This window comes from Bombus vosnesenskii, unplaced genomic scaffold (genome assembly GCF_011952255.1).
Source record: "Bombus vosnesenskii isolate JDL3184/JDL3185 unplaced genomic scaffold, Bvos_JDL3184-5_v1.1 scf7180000014105, whole genome shotgun sequence".
In the NCBI taxonomy this organism is placed as follows: Eukaryota; Metazoa; Arthropoda; class Insecta; order Hymenoptera; family Apidae; genus Bombus; species Bombus vosnesenskii.
In genome coordinates this window covers 3,846,330-3,864,530 of record NW_022883371.1, presented here as the reverse complement: position 1 = coordinate 3,864,530, position 18,201 = coordinate 3,846,330, and the positions used below count along the sequence as shown (strand labels likewise).

Below are 18,201 nucleotides of genomic sequence, written 5' to 3'. Positions count from 1 at the left end.
TGCTTTTATTATCGGATTTTCGATGCTTTTTGTAGACTCATTTTAATATCCAATTAAGAGAAACATTTGTTCCAACGTTTTGTTACTTCATAGAAATTTTCAATAAAAGCACTATGAACTTCTCGATCAATCTAACACTATGCCAGACCTACGTTATACCATTTTTGCGTACGTAGAATCAAAAGTACGTACGACATCCATTGAAATATTTCTTCACTTCTATCAACGCGAAAAACCATCGAGGAATTTCAGCGGAAAAAGGTTTGTACACCTTATGACAGATAGGTTAGACTCTGGTCAGTTCTTTATCGAAGAGCGTTTATCAATTTACAATTCCCAGTTCGGGGAGGCGGTGGATGGAATACCAATGGATCGCGGACGCGAAAAACGCGGCTTGAATCGTCGGGGTTCGTCTGGAAGCAGCCGGTTGCTCGGATTCACGATAAAAGGAGAATCAACCTTTTCGATCGGGCAATGACAGGTGAAACGTGGCTACAAGAAGGGCTAAGTAACCGCAGGGACGTTTGCCATTTTTAGGGACATTATCGTCGCTTCGAAGGAATGTTTTTTCAGATTATGTATAATGGAAATTGTAGATGTAGCGGTTCACGAAAGTATTCGACCACTTTTAGAAAACATAGGAAACTTGTTGAAAGTTCGTTAGGACTGTAATGCGACACGATTATCGTGATTGTAATAGCAAAATTTTATACCAATTTGAAAGCGTATGTACAAGTTACCAGACGTTTTGAAGGTAGAACTAGAATGCTACAGATGGTTGTTACATTTCGTGATTTATTAACGTAGTGTACAACTGAGTGTTCAAATATTTCGGTGAACTAGAAAAATTGACCGAATGTCCAGTTGGACAAATTGTAAAGTACAAATTAAATAATAAAAAAAATATCTCGGTGAGCTAGAAATTAAATAATAAAAAAACAATATTTCGGTGAGCTAGAAAAATTTACCGAATGTCCAGTTGGACAAATTGTAAAGTACAAATTAAATAATAAAAAAAAATATTTCGGTGAACTAGCAAAATTTACCGAATGTTCAGTTGGACAAATTGTAAAGTACAAATTAAATAATAAAAAAAAATATTTCGGTGAACTAGGAAAATTTACCAAATGTCCAATTGGACAAATTGTAAAGTACAAATTAAATAATAAAAAAAAAATATTTCGGTGAGCTAGAAAAATTGACCGAATGTCCAGCTGGACAAATTGTAAAGTACAAATTAAATAATAAAAAAAAAACATTTCGGTGAGCTAAAAAAATTAACCGAATGTCCAGTTGGACAAATTGTACAGTACAAATTAAATAATAAAAAAAAAATATTTCGGTGAACTAGAAAAATTGACGGAATGTCCAGCTGGACAAATCGTAAAGTACAAATTAAATAATAAAAAAAAAATATTTCGGTGAGCTTTGCCAAGTGTATACTTTCAGTAAATATTTTGTAACTTCTACATACATTTTCAGATTCGTTTCAAATTCGACCAATATAACCACGATTCTTGTATCTCGTTCCACTGCTAATGAAATTTCAAGGTGTTTTGTATAATATATACGTAGATAGAAATCTTTTAGAATCGTTAGAATATTTTTGTTAGCTATCGTACATATTAAGTGCGTATTAATTTATGCGTCTGGTCTTATCTCAGCTAACAACATATAATTAGTAGATATCGATAAAAATAATAGTCGACGTTAATTAACATGAATGAAAAGGCAATTGTCGAAGGTAGCTTTGAAATATAGAGAAATTATAGAGACACTTAAGATAAATCGTAGAATGCTTAGAACATGTTTTTAACCACATTCTGAAAGTTTCTATAGAGTTTATGAAATGTCAGCTATTTATCAAAGATACGTATGAAACTCGACTGATGCAGACACTTTCCTGTTTCACTTCCAATTTAGCCTAACGTTTTGATCCCACTTATGGCTAGAAGCAAAGAATCAACGATAGAGAATCCTTGCTCTGTCTTAATGTTGAAAATATTAGATTGGCAACTAAGTGATAAATATAATAAATATAATAAAATATAATAAAAATATCGATCTGTTAATTAAATTGCACCAAGCGCCCAAATACTTGCGCACGGTAGTGCACGTATTACAGGATCGTGCAATTTATCGCGATTGTGTGGGTGACTATAGCTCTTCGTCAAAGTAACCAGCGAGATTTTTGTGTTACCAGGGTGAATCAATTAGATTTCATTCGCGAATCGGGCGCTGGCCATCCGACGTCCTCGGATCCATAATACATAAAGAGGCTGTCGGCTGGGATTTGCAATTCCGAACGGTTACGAAGTTAGTTTGCCCCGGTAATGGGCGAAGAAACGCGGCGGTCGAGTAATAATTTCGTTCGACTATCGGCCACCGCAAAAAGGGGGTTGCAGAGGCGGAATCCTTCTTATTGTTCGCTCGTAATTGAGTTTTTCGCTAATATATTCTGCGAGCGTTCGATCTGGCCGACGCTCTCCTTTCCGGCTTTTTGCCGTTCGCCAGCACGCGATATTCGCTTGCGCTTTTTTCTTTACCGAGCTTTAAATTAGGATCTACTAGAACGTGGACCGATGTAAAGCAACTTTAGATTATACTGTTAGAAAATAGACGTGTGTACATTTGTTCGTACGAGCGAGGAACGAAAGAGAGGAAGACAAAAGGTAAACGTCATGAGACGAGCGCATCGCGTAAATGTTGAATGAATGAATGTGCAATAAAACAAAATCTTTTCTGTCTGAGATGTAAAAGAGAATAGAACGGTTTTCGTTAATACTTCAAGTTATTACGTTACATATAAAATAATTATTCTGTTATATATAAATTTCGTATTTAATAAAACGTTATATATTATTACTTTCACATATACGTTGCATGAAACGATTGGAAATGGATATGGATTTTACTGTATTAGAGAAAGAAATGAAGGAATTTTATGTTGCACATAGTATGGGATGCGTTGATTGGTACAAATAGTATTAAGGTGTTAAATAACGAGTAATTTAAAGAGTCTAAATCATAGTTATAAGTAGATTGTAAGTAGCGTGTACTGGGGGTGTATCGAAGGCCAGGCAAAAAATGCCACTGATAGAATTTATGGATTATAAATACATACTATGAAATGTATATTACAGCATGTTTAATGTTAGGTTATGCATAATAATACAGTACGCATAATCATGTAAGGGATTAGTAAGTATGGAACTATTCGTAAATAGAAACGATACAAATTACAGACTGTAAACAACGTGACATTAAGCATCAGATTATAAATAATAATAGTTTCCTTTACAATTCGTAAAATAGAATTTCTGTGTACGTAATCAACTTTTGAAAGGCTACATTTATGAAGCAGAGGATATAATGATAAAAGTTGGTAATGATATCAGGCAATGAAAGTTCCACATGCCGCGTATTCCAGATTCTCTGCCATTTTGTTTAGCCCCGATACCAAGCCCGACGCATATTCAATTAACTAACTCTCAAATCGCGTTTGTTCCTACCGCATGAACCTTATTATTAAATTAATAACATCCCTGGTGTCTAATTTCGAGGAAATTTGGAAGCCAGTAGACAGAATGTAACGTTAAACCTTCTCGTATTCATTTTTCGCAACTGGTAATGGAATTACGATTATGCCATTAAAGCAAAATGCAACGCTGCACATGTGCGTATTATGAAATTCCTAATTAAAGCTTGTTATTCCCGCGTTCAAATTTCACACAATGGACGATTGTACGATTATACCTTTTGTTCGAGTGAAATATGCAAGAACTTTGGAATCATATTTTCAACATTCACTTCCATTTTTTATATCCTGTTATAATGTTTTATATTCAAATGACGAGAGAAACAAAGAGAAATAAAAGAATATTGGCTAATTGAACAATTTCTCTGATCTTACGTTATTTAATAGTATTCCGGCTGTTTGTTATTTAGCTGAAATATTTAAATCAACTAATTTCCTTGTTGTACAACGGTGTTTCGTTTGTCTGCCAAAATTTGTATTTCCCTTTCGACAATTTTTTCTAATTTATACAATGAGATTTAAAAAAAAACACTTCCTTTACGTATATATTATTACTCAGATGTGAAACAACGAAATTACCTTATTATAAATAATATTCACTCTTTTTAAAGAAAAAAAAAATACTCACATTACTGCTAAATTAGTACGTATCTTAAACGAACTAACAAAACTAATTTCTTGAAACATTCTGGTAAAATCAGCCTGCCGAGAACAAAACCTAGAAACGGCACGTGGGGCGCCATTTTTTACACAGCAACCGCACCCTCCACCTATTAAAACGTCGGAACCGACATTCTCCGCTTCCAAATTTGATCACAACACGCTCGGAGTCGTGGCACACGGCCATGTTCGCAATTAGTGCCAATTAACCGGCTATATTTAGCGCAGCGGACACATTTTTGCAGAATCTCGTTATCCTCGTTCGCGTTTATCGGTCGGTGGTCGCTGGTATCGTTCAAAGTCTTCCTCTCTGCCTCTCTCTTCTCCTTTCCTCTTTCTGTTCCATTTCAAGATGATTAGCATACGAATGCACACGGCCTTGCCGCGCCATTGGATGTCGACAAGAAAAGAAGCATTGTACAGGACATGCAGAAATATTTGTCTTAATCCTTGAAAATGTATAAAGGAATTTGGATTGTTGAAGATTTGTAGGAAATTTTTCTGGGTTTGTCTGTTTATTTTCCTAGGAAACTTGTATGTTTCAACATCTACATTTGTTATTCAAAATTCAACATTTCACGCGCATTAATCTAACGTCGTGTTGAGCAATAAGCTCGTACGTATTTTACGGAAAATTATTTTCCTCTGTCATCATTTACACATTCAATTTTACACGAACTATGCTTTTACGTTCTTTCAATTATTCGATGGTTACTTGTTAACAAAATTTCCAAATATTGGAACAATCGATATATTTCTATATTAATGATGCAATTGTATATTATTCGAAAAACGATTAATTTGAACGAAACCATCGAACAACCAATGGTAGCTACCTTCTTTAATTTTATCTTCCGAAAGTCTACGGTTTCTATATGCTCACCTGCGTATGCATATTAATACACCTAATATTTAACAAAGAGATGTTTAGATAAATAACATGCAAAATTCTATATATTAAATTATCGAGCGTTCCCACTGTTGCAAACGTAAACGTAGCCGACAAAATACGCGATTGACAAGCTTTTTCACGATGCTGGCGAATATTCCCGTAACATCGACGCGTAGCGTAATAATCCTCGCCTAATGAACAGTGAAACTTGTCGCTTGCGTATCTTGAAAATTTTGCAACGCCCGTGGCTCGCTTTATCCCGGACTATTTATCTTTCCAGGCATCGAATAAACGTCTGCCAGCGGCACGTTGCACCGGATCGTCCGTAATAAATTTACTCTCGTTCGAATGAAACGAGCCGCAACTTTCTTCTGTCTCTTCCGTCGAGTATGCTATACGTATCTTTATGTCTTTCCAATAGTTCCTTCGGAGAAACGATCGTACGTGACCGCGTATCGACAACGTTTGGATAAGTATGAGAGATGGGCTCGCGATGTATGTGGAAATTTAAAAGCCTGTGTGGATTCGTAGATTAGCAAGTAGATTAGATGGAGAATTTATGAATCGGTAGGTTGTAAGATTTATGATTCGTAATTTATGTATACCTCTAGTAGATAATATTGTGCAGGTTGTGTAGATTTGTAGATCAGTGGGTAGATCAGATTCGGAATTTATTAATCAATACATTGTACAATCTGTGTTTCGTAGTTTGAATATGTATACGTACTTTCTGCAAATTATGCAGGTTGTGTAGATTCGTGGAATTAGTAAGTAAATTAGAGTGAGAATTTATGAACTAGTACGTTGCAGCATTTATGATTGATAATTTATGTATGCTTTTAGAACATTGTGCAGGTTGTGTAGATTTCTAGAGATTAGCGAGTAGATCAGATTTAGAATTTATCAATCAGTGCTCTGTAGAATCTGTAATTCGTAGTTCGTGCATGTATAAATAAAATTGCGTAGGTTGCGTAGATTCGTGGAATTAGTAAGCAGATGAAATTGAGAATCGATGAATCAGTACTTTATGATTTCTCATTAGCAGTTTGTATATATTTTTATTAAATAACATCCTATCGCATAATAGAACATTTTAATAAGGTTGCAATTAAGTAGCAGAAAGTATTGTGAAGTATTATTACGCGATAGTGAAGTGTTATTAATATCGATGATTACAGTTCAAACTAAGCAGAGAATATTCGAATAGAAATTCGGATAAGAAATAATGCAATAATAAAATGTTCTTATTTAAACGTCAGATATTTGAATAAAAATATCGCGATCAGAAAGTACAAATATCAAAGGATTCTGATGATGAAGTATTTGCACAATGGCACTCGGACAGAAGATTGGAATTAGCATAGTATGCGAATGATAACAAAGTATTTAAAAAAACAATTAAAATATTTGAAATTTGTTAGATCGGGTGAAAAAGAAAAAATTCAAACGTTGGAATGTTTCGATAGCAAAGTATTGAAATGATGAAAATTCAAATAACCAAATATATATTTGCACAATGAGTTATTCGTTTAAAACACTTAACAAGTTATTCATTTAAATTCAACGCTGTGTATTCGAAGGAAAGTGACTGAACAACGCGACAACCTTCCCCGGCGGACCTTCTCTTCGTTCCAGCTTGCACATTTGCACATGTTCCGAATTCGACGCGTACGTGCGCCTGCACCGTCTCACAGAGTGGCGCATGTAACGCGATATCTCTTGCGTTTTCGTGCGCGAGCGCGCAATGCAAATTACAATGCAGCCCGTATAAGTGCACGTCCGGCATTGTCACGTCGAACGTGGCGCTCGCTTTCCTTTTGCACCGCGTCTTCGGCCAACCATAAATTTTACGACTTTCGACTTCGACAACCGCCACAAAGTTCAGACTTCCCCAGACTTTCGCAGCGTTTTTCTCCAGTTTGTATTCCACATACTGTCGTATGTTTTGCTTGGTACACTTTTGCGTCCTCGTTGAGGTCCAAATGGTCTCTTAGTAGCGTAGAAGCTTCGAATTTTATCGCGATTTCCTCCGATGTCCTGCGAGATTTATTTTACCGATTTTCATAGAAACTTTCAATAGCAAGTGGAATCTTTTGCTTTAGTTATATCGTCACCACGAAATGTATTTAAGCAGAAATATTTACAGATATGAAAGGTGCTACTGTACAATACGAAATTCGATATACCTGATCCTAATTAATCAATATATGTAAACGTTATAATATTAGGTTGTCCGAAAAGGTTCTTTCGTTTTATGAGGAAATAATAGACGTGCAAGGTTCTTTGATTTATATTATTTTGTCGAATTACGTGCGATCCATTTTGTTCTGTTGAGATAAACACCGCGACATTTCACAGACTTGCTTTCACCTTTGTATGAAGGTTCACTGTTGTAAAAAACACGTTTGCGAAAGAAAGACACTTTCGGGACAATCTAATAGATACAAGGCAGCAACTTTTTCTAGCCACTGGATTTCCCTTAAGTTCCCGTTAAATTTCTCTATGAATTTGTCTTTCTATAAATACAAGGAAATGCCAGTCAACCTTTCGAATGTTTAACCGTACTCATAGCGCATGCCATGTACTAAATATTCTAAATATTCTGAGAGGGTTGCATTCTTACAATTTCTTGTATCCTACGTTTTTGCTATAGAAAGCTATTTTATAGAAATTCCATCATTGAGCCAAGCAAAACGTGGCACACAAAGACGATGATTCGGATAATAAACTGAATAGGAGGTGAAATGCACCATACGAGATCGTTTTTGAGATTTTTTCGTCAAAGGGAAGAGCTTCCTTTTACAAATCAGAGAAATCAGAAAGGAAATTTGTAACGTGTTGTTGGTATCGGCGCCGCGGCGAGCCTCGAGGCGGCGCGGCGTCCCCTTCATGCAGAATTTCCATTGAAAGATTCGCAGGACCCCCAGGGGGTGGTCGTGACGAGTGTCGGCGAATGTGTCGGCCTCAGGGGCGGAGAAACTTAATTCACTGCCCTCCCTCCTCTTCCTCTCCTTCCTTCTCGGCCTTTATCCTTCGCCGTTCTACTCTCTCTCTCTCTCTCTTTCTTTCTTTCTTTCGTTTCCTTTCTCTCTTCCATATCTCTGGGCTCACCTAGAACTCGAGTAAAGCTTACCCTCCAGTTCCAAACGAATTGAAAAAAAATAGCGAGAGAATTTCATACTTGTACCTTTGAAAAATGGTAATTTTGATAATTAATTTTGTTATTATTATCAGCACGACTCTGTATTCCACTATGTGTCTCCAATTCTTTGTAAAAGGTACTTTGTAAAAGAAGAAAGATAATTAGTAAGTCGTTCTTCCTTTGATTGTTGTAGCCTTTGCTTACGTCCGCGTTATCTTATACGCGAAATTCTATTTTAATAAATCACCAATCAATTGAACAATAAATATATTTGTTTATTTGAAAAATTGATCTTCGATTTCAGTGTGTTGCTTCTTCTTTGTAAAAATGTTAGAGAATATATGTGTCCACGACTGTTCAGTCTCTGAACTTACAGAATTTGTCTCATCAGAAATGTTTATATTTTGAGTACCTGATAATTGCTTTCTTTGCTTCAGTATACTGTCGATTGCTCGTTCTGGAATTTTAAAAGGATAATCGTAACTCTAATTTTAAATAGGAAACTGTCGGAATTGTTTAAAATGAAGTTCCACCGTGCTTTCAGGTGCTGTGATAGTTTCTTCGTAAATTGAATTTTCTTCCGCTTCAAAATTTCCATGTTCTTTATTCGCAAATGTTCCTTTTTATTCCCTCGCGAATGCTTGTTATTTCCTTAAGAAGTTTCCATCTTTCAAATTGCGTTATACAATTGGCAATTTTTTGATCGTCCTACTATATTCGACTAGAAGAGAGCGAAGTTAATTCGACGCTTGTTCTTCGATCTCGAATTTCGAGTTTAGCTCGAAATTTCGGGCGAAGACTGCTCTATCAGCGTGAATTAAAAGCGATCATGCGAAAGAGCCAATACAGCATGAACGAAAAAAGGACAACGTCGATCGACGAAACGAAACTTCCGATGGCCTGTTTTACGCGAAAGAGCGATTCCACCTTTTGCGACAAAGCTTCTCGTTTCGCTTTTACAGCTTCTCACGTCCGATTCCATCTAATCGACAGCTTTTTCCTCGTCAGGAAGAAACGACTACCATTTGTTCCATTTGTTCTACCGATCGAGAAACAAATGAGTTGTGCAATGTGGGCTGGGTAAGAAAAAGAAGTAGCTACTTCGATATCAAATAAACTAAATAAATGAATGAATACAACGAGTCCATGATACGTAATAATTGAGATTTAATTGAAATTCTATTGATTTATTTAGTTCATTCAGTGGTTGATTCATTGAACGCACAAAGTAAATTCGAAATTAAAGAAACAAACAAAAATACCTGAAGTATCCGTGACTGGACTAGAGCTTCGTAAAACGGAGGAAAGAAGAATTAAATCAAACAAACCAATTAATTTGTTACACGATCATACAATACCAGTTGATTCTTAACCGAGACCCTACGAACTCGATTAACACGTTCGCTCCAGCTCCGATTTTTATTTCGTACTGTGCTATAAGCTGAGAGCAAATCTTCGTACGATACCCTGTCTTTATATCGTGAAATACATTTTCACAATTTCAAGACGTTTATTTCAAATGTCATCCAAGTCGACACCAGGAATATTCTAAAATAACATGTCCATGTTCTTTCTCCATTTTTCAAAAAGAAAAGAAGGAAAGAAAAACAAATGTAATTAACCAATCCTCATATGTCTGATTGGTAATAATATTGTAAATAAAGGTAACTTTATGACAACACGATGAAAATTCTACTTAAAAAGCAACAGATATTCTTTGATAAGATAAACTTCGCAAATTTTAAACACGGTTTTGTCATTTTGCAAACCAATGAACATAGAACAGTTAAGAACTGGAGCGGCTGGACTATCAGCCGACTCGAGTGCGCGTTGTACGCAGTGACCGTGTTAAGTGAATTATAAAAATCCTTCAGAAATGAAAAAGAATGGATAGAGCAGCGGCGATACGAAGGTTCGTAAGGCGGAGAAATTACATGTTCAGCAAAGAGTCCCAGCTGCATATCCCTAAGGGTAATGCAGGTGGAAGCGGTTGGTCGTAATGTAATAATTTGCCCGTGGCCTGGGTCAAACGTCGAGTTCCGTTCGCAGTGGACTCTGTTCACAGGTGTGTCGTGAACGAACAGAAAATGAGAGAGAAATAAAAAGTGACGAGGAAACGTCGCGAATAATTTCGGGCCCATCTACCGATGGCCACAAATTTATGACGAGGTAGTAAAAGTCTGACTGACTAATTCTGTTACTTTTACGAGCTTCGCGGATAAGACCGGACGACGCGACGGTCATCATTTCACGTTTGCCTGCTTTCGTTGAGAATTCTCCTGTTAGTTTATGATCCTTTCGTTTCCTTATCTTCCCTCCTTTCTCTCTGTTTTACATTCTCCGCTTATTTTTCCCTCTTCTTTCCTGGTTTTCTCTTGCTCTGCATTTCTCTTCGTTTTGTCTTCCTAACTTTCGTGTTACACGGTGGCTAGTGAAAATATTATAGGACCACCCCTGGGAGTTTTCCAGATATTATATTTCATTTTGAAACATTTTGAAATTTCATTATCGATGTAATGAAAATCATGATACGGTTGTCGTGGGTGTATTGGTCGAGTTTGATACGAATTTGAAAATGTATTTGGAAGTTAGAAGATATTTATTGGAACATTTCGCAAAAATCACCGAGATATCTGAACGATCGATCGTGTATTACTCGACATCAATTTTTCTCAGGAGCTCCTTTGTCGAGTCCCACTCGACGTTCTTTCAGACCCACTTTTTTTTGTGAAACGTGCGAAAGAAAAGCAGGATTGCATCCTGGAAATGATTTCAAGATATATCATACACTTAGAAATTATAAAATACAACAATAGCGTGAATAAAATTGGTATTTAATTGAATTTGTTTCCCCCTTTATTTATTTAAATTGCCTTATTTTTTGGTTAAAGTAAATTTCAAATAAAACACTAAAAAACGTCGGGGAGCTGCTGCTAACGAAATTGAAATAAAATTCGGAGTGCAAATTCTGTAGCACTAATTCTAAGTTCAACATTACTATTCACATTGTATACTAACTGCTCATCAAATATACGTTTGTAATAAACGTAACTTCTACATACATTTTTCGATTGCTGTCAAATATTACTATCGTAATTACGATAGTCGTGTCTCACTGTAACGCTAACGAAATTTCAAAATGTTTCGTACAACGTATATAATACATTCATAAAAATCTTTTATGGCGAATGTTCGTACACTTTCGTGAGCCACTTTATATCTCTTCACATAGCTACTTTCCATTCTAACTTTGTTATTACAAGCTTCACGTATTTCAATATGAATTAATTCGAATCTTATTTACTATTCTAAACAAATTCGATATCTTAGTCGTTGATACCAGTTTCAGTAATAAAAAGCATACTTAATGCGGTGAAATATTTTCATAGACAAGGTAATAAACGGCATATCTCTATTATCGACAAATGAAGATAAAATAAGACAGCGATCGAACGAATTTAAACTAAATATCATTTCCTTTGTACTTTATACGTTCTCCTAACGATTCTCGGTACTTTCCATCGTAATTAATGTCTCTTGCGATTTTATGGAGTTTCTGAACCGAAAGAGGATATTCTTAACAAGATAATAAACCGAATAGCCATTTCTATGCCCGAACTGAACTCTTATCTTCGCATCTAGCACTCGAAATGACTACCTTTCAATTTCGACGCAACCTGTTCGAACCTAATCATCGATCTCTTTACGAGCTGAAATTATCCAGGTGTTCCATCAATTCGCGAACCTATTCGATACATTGACACGTGTTATGATACTTGACATTCAAAGTACGATTCAGGCCTCGCCGTTATAGCCATTTGCGTGTGATATATTTGCATATTGTACACGTATATCTAAATAATAATCTAATCTATATCTTTGAAGTTTCAAATAATAAATTGTTTAAGGAATAACTATTACCGATCACGTCAGGAACAATCTAGTTATTGAAAATTCTGTTGAAATTTCAATGAAATTTTCATTACATCGTTACCGAGATTGTATCACTTACATCTCGGAGTATTATATTTTATTATTACATGTATGGAAAATTATATACTATAAGATATTTATTTATTTTCATAGCAGTACGTATATTGTTCGAACGAATATTTAATAATCATGTTTGTGTGTAACTGCACATCTATTCAAATTTTTCTCCAAAATGACTACCTTCGTATCACAGCAAAGCGTACAATCTTTTATCGATCACCTGTTTACGAGTTCGGGATGTTCAGACGCGACGAGTTTGTCAGCTGCTCCGCGAGGATATCTGATATCGTTTAATAATCAAAATAATCAATTCTCTGAAAATGAGCAAATAGATCAATTGTTCAAAAATTCATAAAATATATGTGTGAGAAATTATCTTTCTCCTGTTAGGTATTTTTCCATACAACTTGCGTTTCGATTTTTCGAATACAGATTGTTTATTAACGTACATTAACTAATCAGAAATGTTCTATCTGGCAACTGTTATAAAAGCATTTTGTATTTATCGGGAAATTCCTCTCGGGCAGAGAGAAATGGGATATTTATTATCAAGAAAGTCGTAAGGAATGTAAAGCCGTAATAACGAAATTAATCGTAGAAACAAATTAGCCATTAACATCTAATTTACAATATTTTACCACATTCTTCGTTTGTCAGTATGTTCAAACAACGAATACATCTGACTGCAACTGTTACAAAAATTAGAAACGACTCGTTTTAACATCCACATCGAACATCAACATCGCTTGAAACATTCCACTTGAACATTCCTATGATACCCCGTAGGAAAAATTCGTCGTCGCGTCGTTGTAATTCATCTCCTCTAACCAACCGATAATGGCACCCGTGCCTTTCGCACTCTGATGCCTACGACTGCATAAACCAACACTCACGCAGTGTGCTTTCGTGAGTATGTGTTTGAATACACGTTTACGGAAACGCGAATATATTTCTATAGGCGATGGCATTAGTGGCGCGTGTAATTTTTTGTGCAATAATATGAAAATATTTTATAGCGATATTTTAGGTTTCAATGTGATAATTATTTTTTGAAATAATAAATACTTGAATAAATATTATTATAAATAAATATAATAATAATAATAATAATATTAGAAAGATTAGTATCATTAGAAGTAAATAATTACTAACTGATATTACTAATATTATTGCTATTATTATTATTATTATTATTATTATTATTATTATATAAGCATGTATTAATATTTATTTATGCATTTATTATTTTATGAAATAATTACTATATTGAATATTATTAGTATTCTATGATTAGTGTTATTAGAAGCAAACAGTTATTTGCTAGTATCATTAATATCAATGATATTAATATTATTAACATTAATAACGTCGTTAATATCATTTGGTTACAATTAATTAATTAATAATCTTTTATTCTATAATACTTTTACTGTTTTCAGACAAGTAAAACAAAAAGAGATATTTCATGGCCCTATGTAACAAATGTTTTCTAAGATAATAAATAACTGAAGGAATTAATAATAAGCATATATACTAATAATAATACCAATATGTAGTACAGTAATATTAATAACAATAATACTAATAATATCAGAATATTGTCAATAATTAGTCAATAAAAAATTGTATAATGTATGGTATTTTTATAGTTTCTAAACACCATACGTCATAGTATTTTGAAATACTGTCAGAATATAAAATGGTACCTATCTGTTGCATTAAATGTTCCATAAAAAATACGCATGTCCGTAATAAAGAATCAGAAAACAAAAATAGGCGGATGTAGTTTGAGTTTTACTTTTCTTCTATAAAATTATACGCGTGGCCGAACTTGTACCGATGGCGAAGCAGGTGCCATCCTGGCTCGTAATGTAATAATCCAGCAGGTCAAACGGCTATTGTCGGCTACAGGTGTTGCTATCGAGGAACGGCCACAGTCAAAGTGCAACAAAGTTGACTGCCGACCGCAGCCTTTATGGGACCACACAGCGCGCCACGGTTCATGGGAGAGAAATCGAACCATGCGTTACGCGTAATTTGAGAAGCTACCACCGGGCCAAGAAAAATCGTAAAGGATGCTCCTGCTCGCTTGTAATTACAGGGTTGCCTCTAATTTAAGCGGTATTGGCAGAGGGGAACTAGGATTTCGACAGGAAGTTCGAAGGTTATAGGTTCGTTTTGAAAATGATTGGAAATTGATTGGTGACTGATTGGACGATTTCAGGATATCTGGAAAAAATTGTTCGTCTATATATAATCTACATACCTACTTGAAATCACTTGCGCTCTTTAATCTATTTTTCAGGACAGTTATTGTAATTCAAAGATTTAGGGCAGTTGTTATAATTTTTTCCAACTTGCCAAAGTTACGGATAAATTATGTTGTAACAATACATCCAACTTTGTGCAATAAAGGGGAAGTAAATTAAAAAAGAATTACTATCGATTGGGGAACTGACAATCGTAGTAGTTTAAGTCAAGATTTTCACAATTTAATCGCAAATCGTAACTTTTATCATGCGCCAGATTCCAAGTAGCATCCATTTAATTTTGTAATTAAATAAATTTATTTCATGCTACGGTATAATTTTTTTTTATAATTTGAGGAAATATAATGAGCTTTTTTAGAACAATAAACGCAAAATGTAACGCAAGAATGACAATGGACTTATAACACTATGATTCTTAATCCTTCAATTAGTAAAATAAATCTATATTCTCATCGATCGTCAATTTAAATCCTACTTTGCTGCAAATAAATCTTCGATCAAGATAAAAGTGGCCACTTTAAAATTGATCCCGGAAGCTGTCACGGTTCTGCACGGGATATTCATTCGAAGAACGATATCGTGAAGTCCACATAAACGGTGTTCAATAAAGAGATACTTTGGTTTGATTGACGTGCGCTTGATAAGAAAGCGATAGTGATCGAGGACTTACGACTTCTCTTCCTTTTTTTGATCGCAGACAATCCTCCTGGGCGATAGCGGTGTTGGTAAGACATCTCTGCTGGTCCAGTTCGATACCGGAAGATTTCAACCGGGAAACTTCGCAGCAACTGTCGGCATCGGCTTCACGGTACGTGCCACGTCAATATTCAATATTTATTTGTTTGTTTAGACGAAAGCCAGTGGCCGTGGAAGCATTCGACTTGCAATCCGAATGTAGATTTTGTGCAAAGAGCACAAAACCGATTCGATGAATATAACAAGAAATCAGGTTGGAATTTTGTAAAATACTTATTTAATTTTTTTACTCTTTGAATATCATTCTGTGAGAAGATTGGAAGTTTGTGTTTGAAAAGGAACTTTGATATTGTACGTTAATGTGGATCGGATTAATGAGAAAAATTGAAAGTATTTAGAACAGGATCGATGAGCAAAAATGAGATTTGAAATTTTGAGAATTGAGATTTGGAATAGGATTATCGATACAAATTTTACAAGTCAGTTGTCCGCATCATTGACTTTCGTTCTTTCAACCCCTTAAGAGATCGCTAAATATTAGGAAAATAGTGTCAATAAAACACACGTCTTCGTTGCATTGCTTTATTAAAGAAATGTCTACGAAACGATATCAAAAATAATTTTCCAGCTGAGTCTTGTAATTATTACGATATTATGGAGCATTATGGAGATAAAATGCTCTATCTTTCGCGATACATATGGCAAAAATGTATCTTAAGGGGTTAACCTAATAAAATGATCATGAAGTATCTATCATGAGCAGATATGATTTAGCGTAAGTATTGATTTATTGATTTTCATGAGAATAACAGTGACTTGGTTTTTGAATTTTTCATCGCACAAAAAGATAACATCGATTAGTCTTTATTTCTACGTTTCCTTAGGATGTACTCCGTTAAATGGATAAAAAGAAGTTGATTCTCGAATAACGTTGAAGCTTTGTTGAAAGCGTTTTATGGATATTATTCTTAATTGCAACGAAGAAATACTCGATCGTTGGCTGAAATAAAATTCTCCTTCTAGAGTTCGCTTCGCCAATTAATTTTATTCCGTACTCGATTTTGTCCTACTTTCTTTACTTTACTTACCTGCTTTCATTATACCTACCATTCCTAATTTTCCCCAATTATTTGACTTCATTTATTTTCTAATTTGAACTCGCTTCCTATTTCCACCAGCTGTCTGACAGTCTTCCAATTAATTCCTTTGTTCTGTTAAAGCCATCGCATAACGTATTATTCGATGAATAATACTTTTTGGAGATACTTTTCATACCAAACCTATACTTAAACATACCTCAAAATAACTGAATTATGTCAAATTTTCTGTAGTCAGAACTCAGAACATTTGCATTTAAATCGAAGATCAACAATTAATATTATCATTATACATCTGTGTTATGGAGTATCTATCATTAAAAATAAAAAAAAAAAGAAAGAAATTCTAAATTTCGATGCGTTGGGTACTGATATAATATATTCTACAAAATCTTAGAATTCGTGTCGTATATGTTCATTGTACAATAATTTTCCTACAAAATTTCAGAATACTAATCACATAATAGAAAAGTTCAGAATATCATTCATATAACATGCGTTTACTGTAAATCACGTTTTTCAGCAAAACCTCAGAGTACGCGTATCCATGAAAATATACTTTCGTCTTGCGATAACTTTCCTACAAGATTACAGAATATTACATATTTATATATAATCATACGGAGTACATTATTCATATAATATATTTTACGCTGTAATCCCTTTTTTAATGGTGTACGCCACAAATGTATTTTTAAATCAGTAGAATCGCAAATTACGGTTTCTACGGTGAAATATCCTCTTCTGGCGTGAATCTTAAACGAATTATAAAGTGCCATTTCCCTTCGTTAACGGGATTGCAAACGAACGAAATTTGATGCAGAGAAATATTAAGAAAACGTTGCGCGTTTTACAGGCGCAATTTCTTGCGTTTACAGGCGTCGCGGTGACAGCCCATTGCGACGCAGGGTCGCGCGTCACATTTGCGTGTATCAGCGTCTACCAATGCGAACGATGCATTTATGCATGAGGCTGAAAGGCGCGCGCGACGCTTTTACGCGCTGCCTCGCGGACGTTTACTTGCACGCGCGCGCCCACCAAATTTACGATCATTCCTCGGCTATGTATTTGTCACTCTTACGTCTTGAGTTCTCCAAGTATTTCCATCTTTTTGTATGCTTCATATTTCAAAAAGAGAAGGAGAGAATATTTTTATTAACCCTTTTAACCCTTCAATTTCTACAAGTAATTTAGATTACGATGTGACGTACGCGCGAGTTTTGTCGGTTTCTAATGTCTCGCGATGTTTTATCACCGATATAATAGAACGTATTAACGCATTAATTTGTTGATAATAGAGAAATTAATTATTTGACAATAGAATATGTCGATGACTAAAGTTTCGCGATGTTTTATCACCGATACAATAGAACGTATTAACGCATTAATTTGTTGATAATAGAGAAATTAATTATTTGACAATAGAATATGTCGATGACTAAAGTTTCGCGATGTTTTATCACCGATACAATAGAACGTATTAACGCATTAATTTGTTGATAATAGAGAAATTAATTATTTGACAATAGAATATGTCGATGACTAAAGTTTCGCGATGTTTTATCACCGATACAATAGAACGTATTAACGCATTAATTTGTTGATAATAGAGAAATTAATTATTTGACAATAGAATATGTCGATGACTAAACTTTCGCGATGTTTTATCACCGATACAATAGAACGTATTAACGCATTAATTTGTTGATAATAGAGAAATTAATTATTTGACAATAGAACATATCGATGACTTGTTACGGGTACTGCAGAAATATCAATTTGTAGAGCTTTTTGGAGAAAAATAGTTTCAAAATTCAATGTTAGTTTATCATTAAATAGATATCTAGTCTTTGCATTGTATTCATCTTTATCAATGATTGTTGTTATTTCTATACTCAGAGGTAGCATCACAA

General features: G+C 34.7%; 1 protein-coding gene across 2 annotated transcripts in view; it reads left to right on the top strand.

Annotated features, from left to right (window-relative positions):
- LOC117239732 (ras-related protein Rab-37-like) overlaps nt 1-18,201 on the top strand; it is a 175,754-nt gene that overhangs the window by 57,915 nt on the left and 99,638 nt on the right. For both annotated transcript variants that reach the window (XM_033505545.1, XM_033505544.1), the window contains exon 4: nt 15,193-15,303. In XM_033505545.1, coding sequence (XP_033361436.1) covers nt 15,193-15,303 — 111 coding nt within the window. The remainder of the gene's footprint in view (nt 1-15,192; nt 15,304-18,201) is intronic.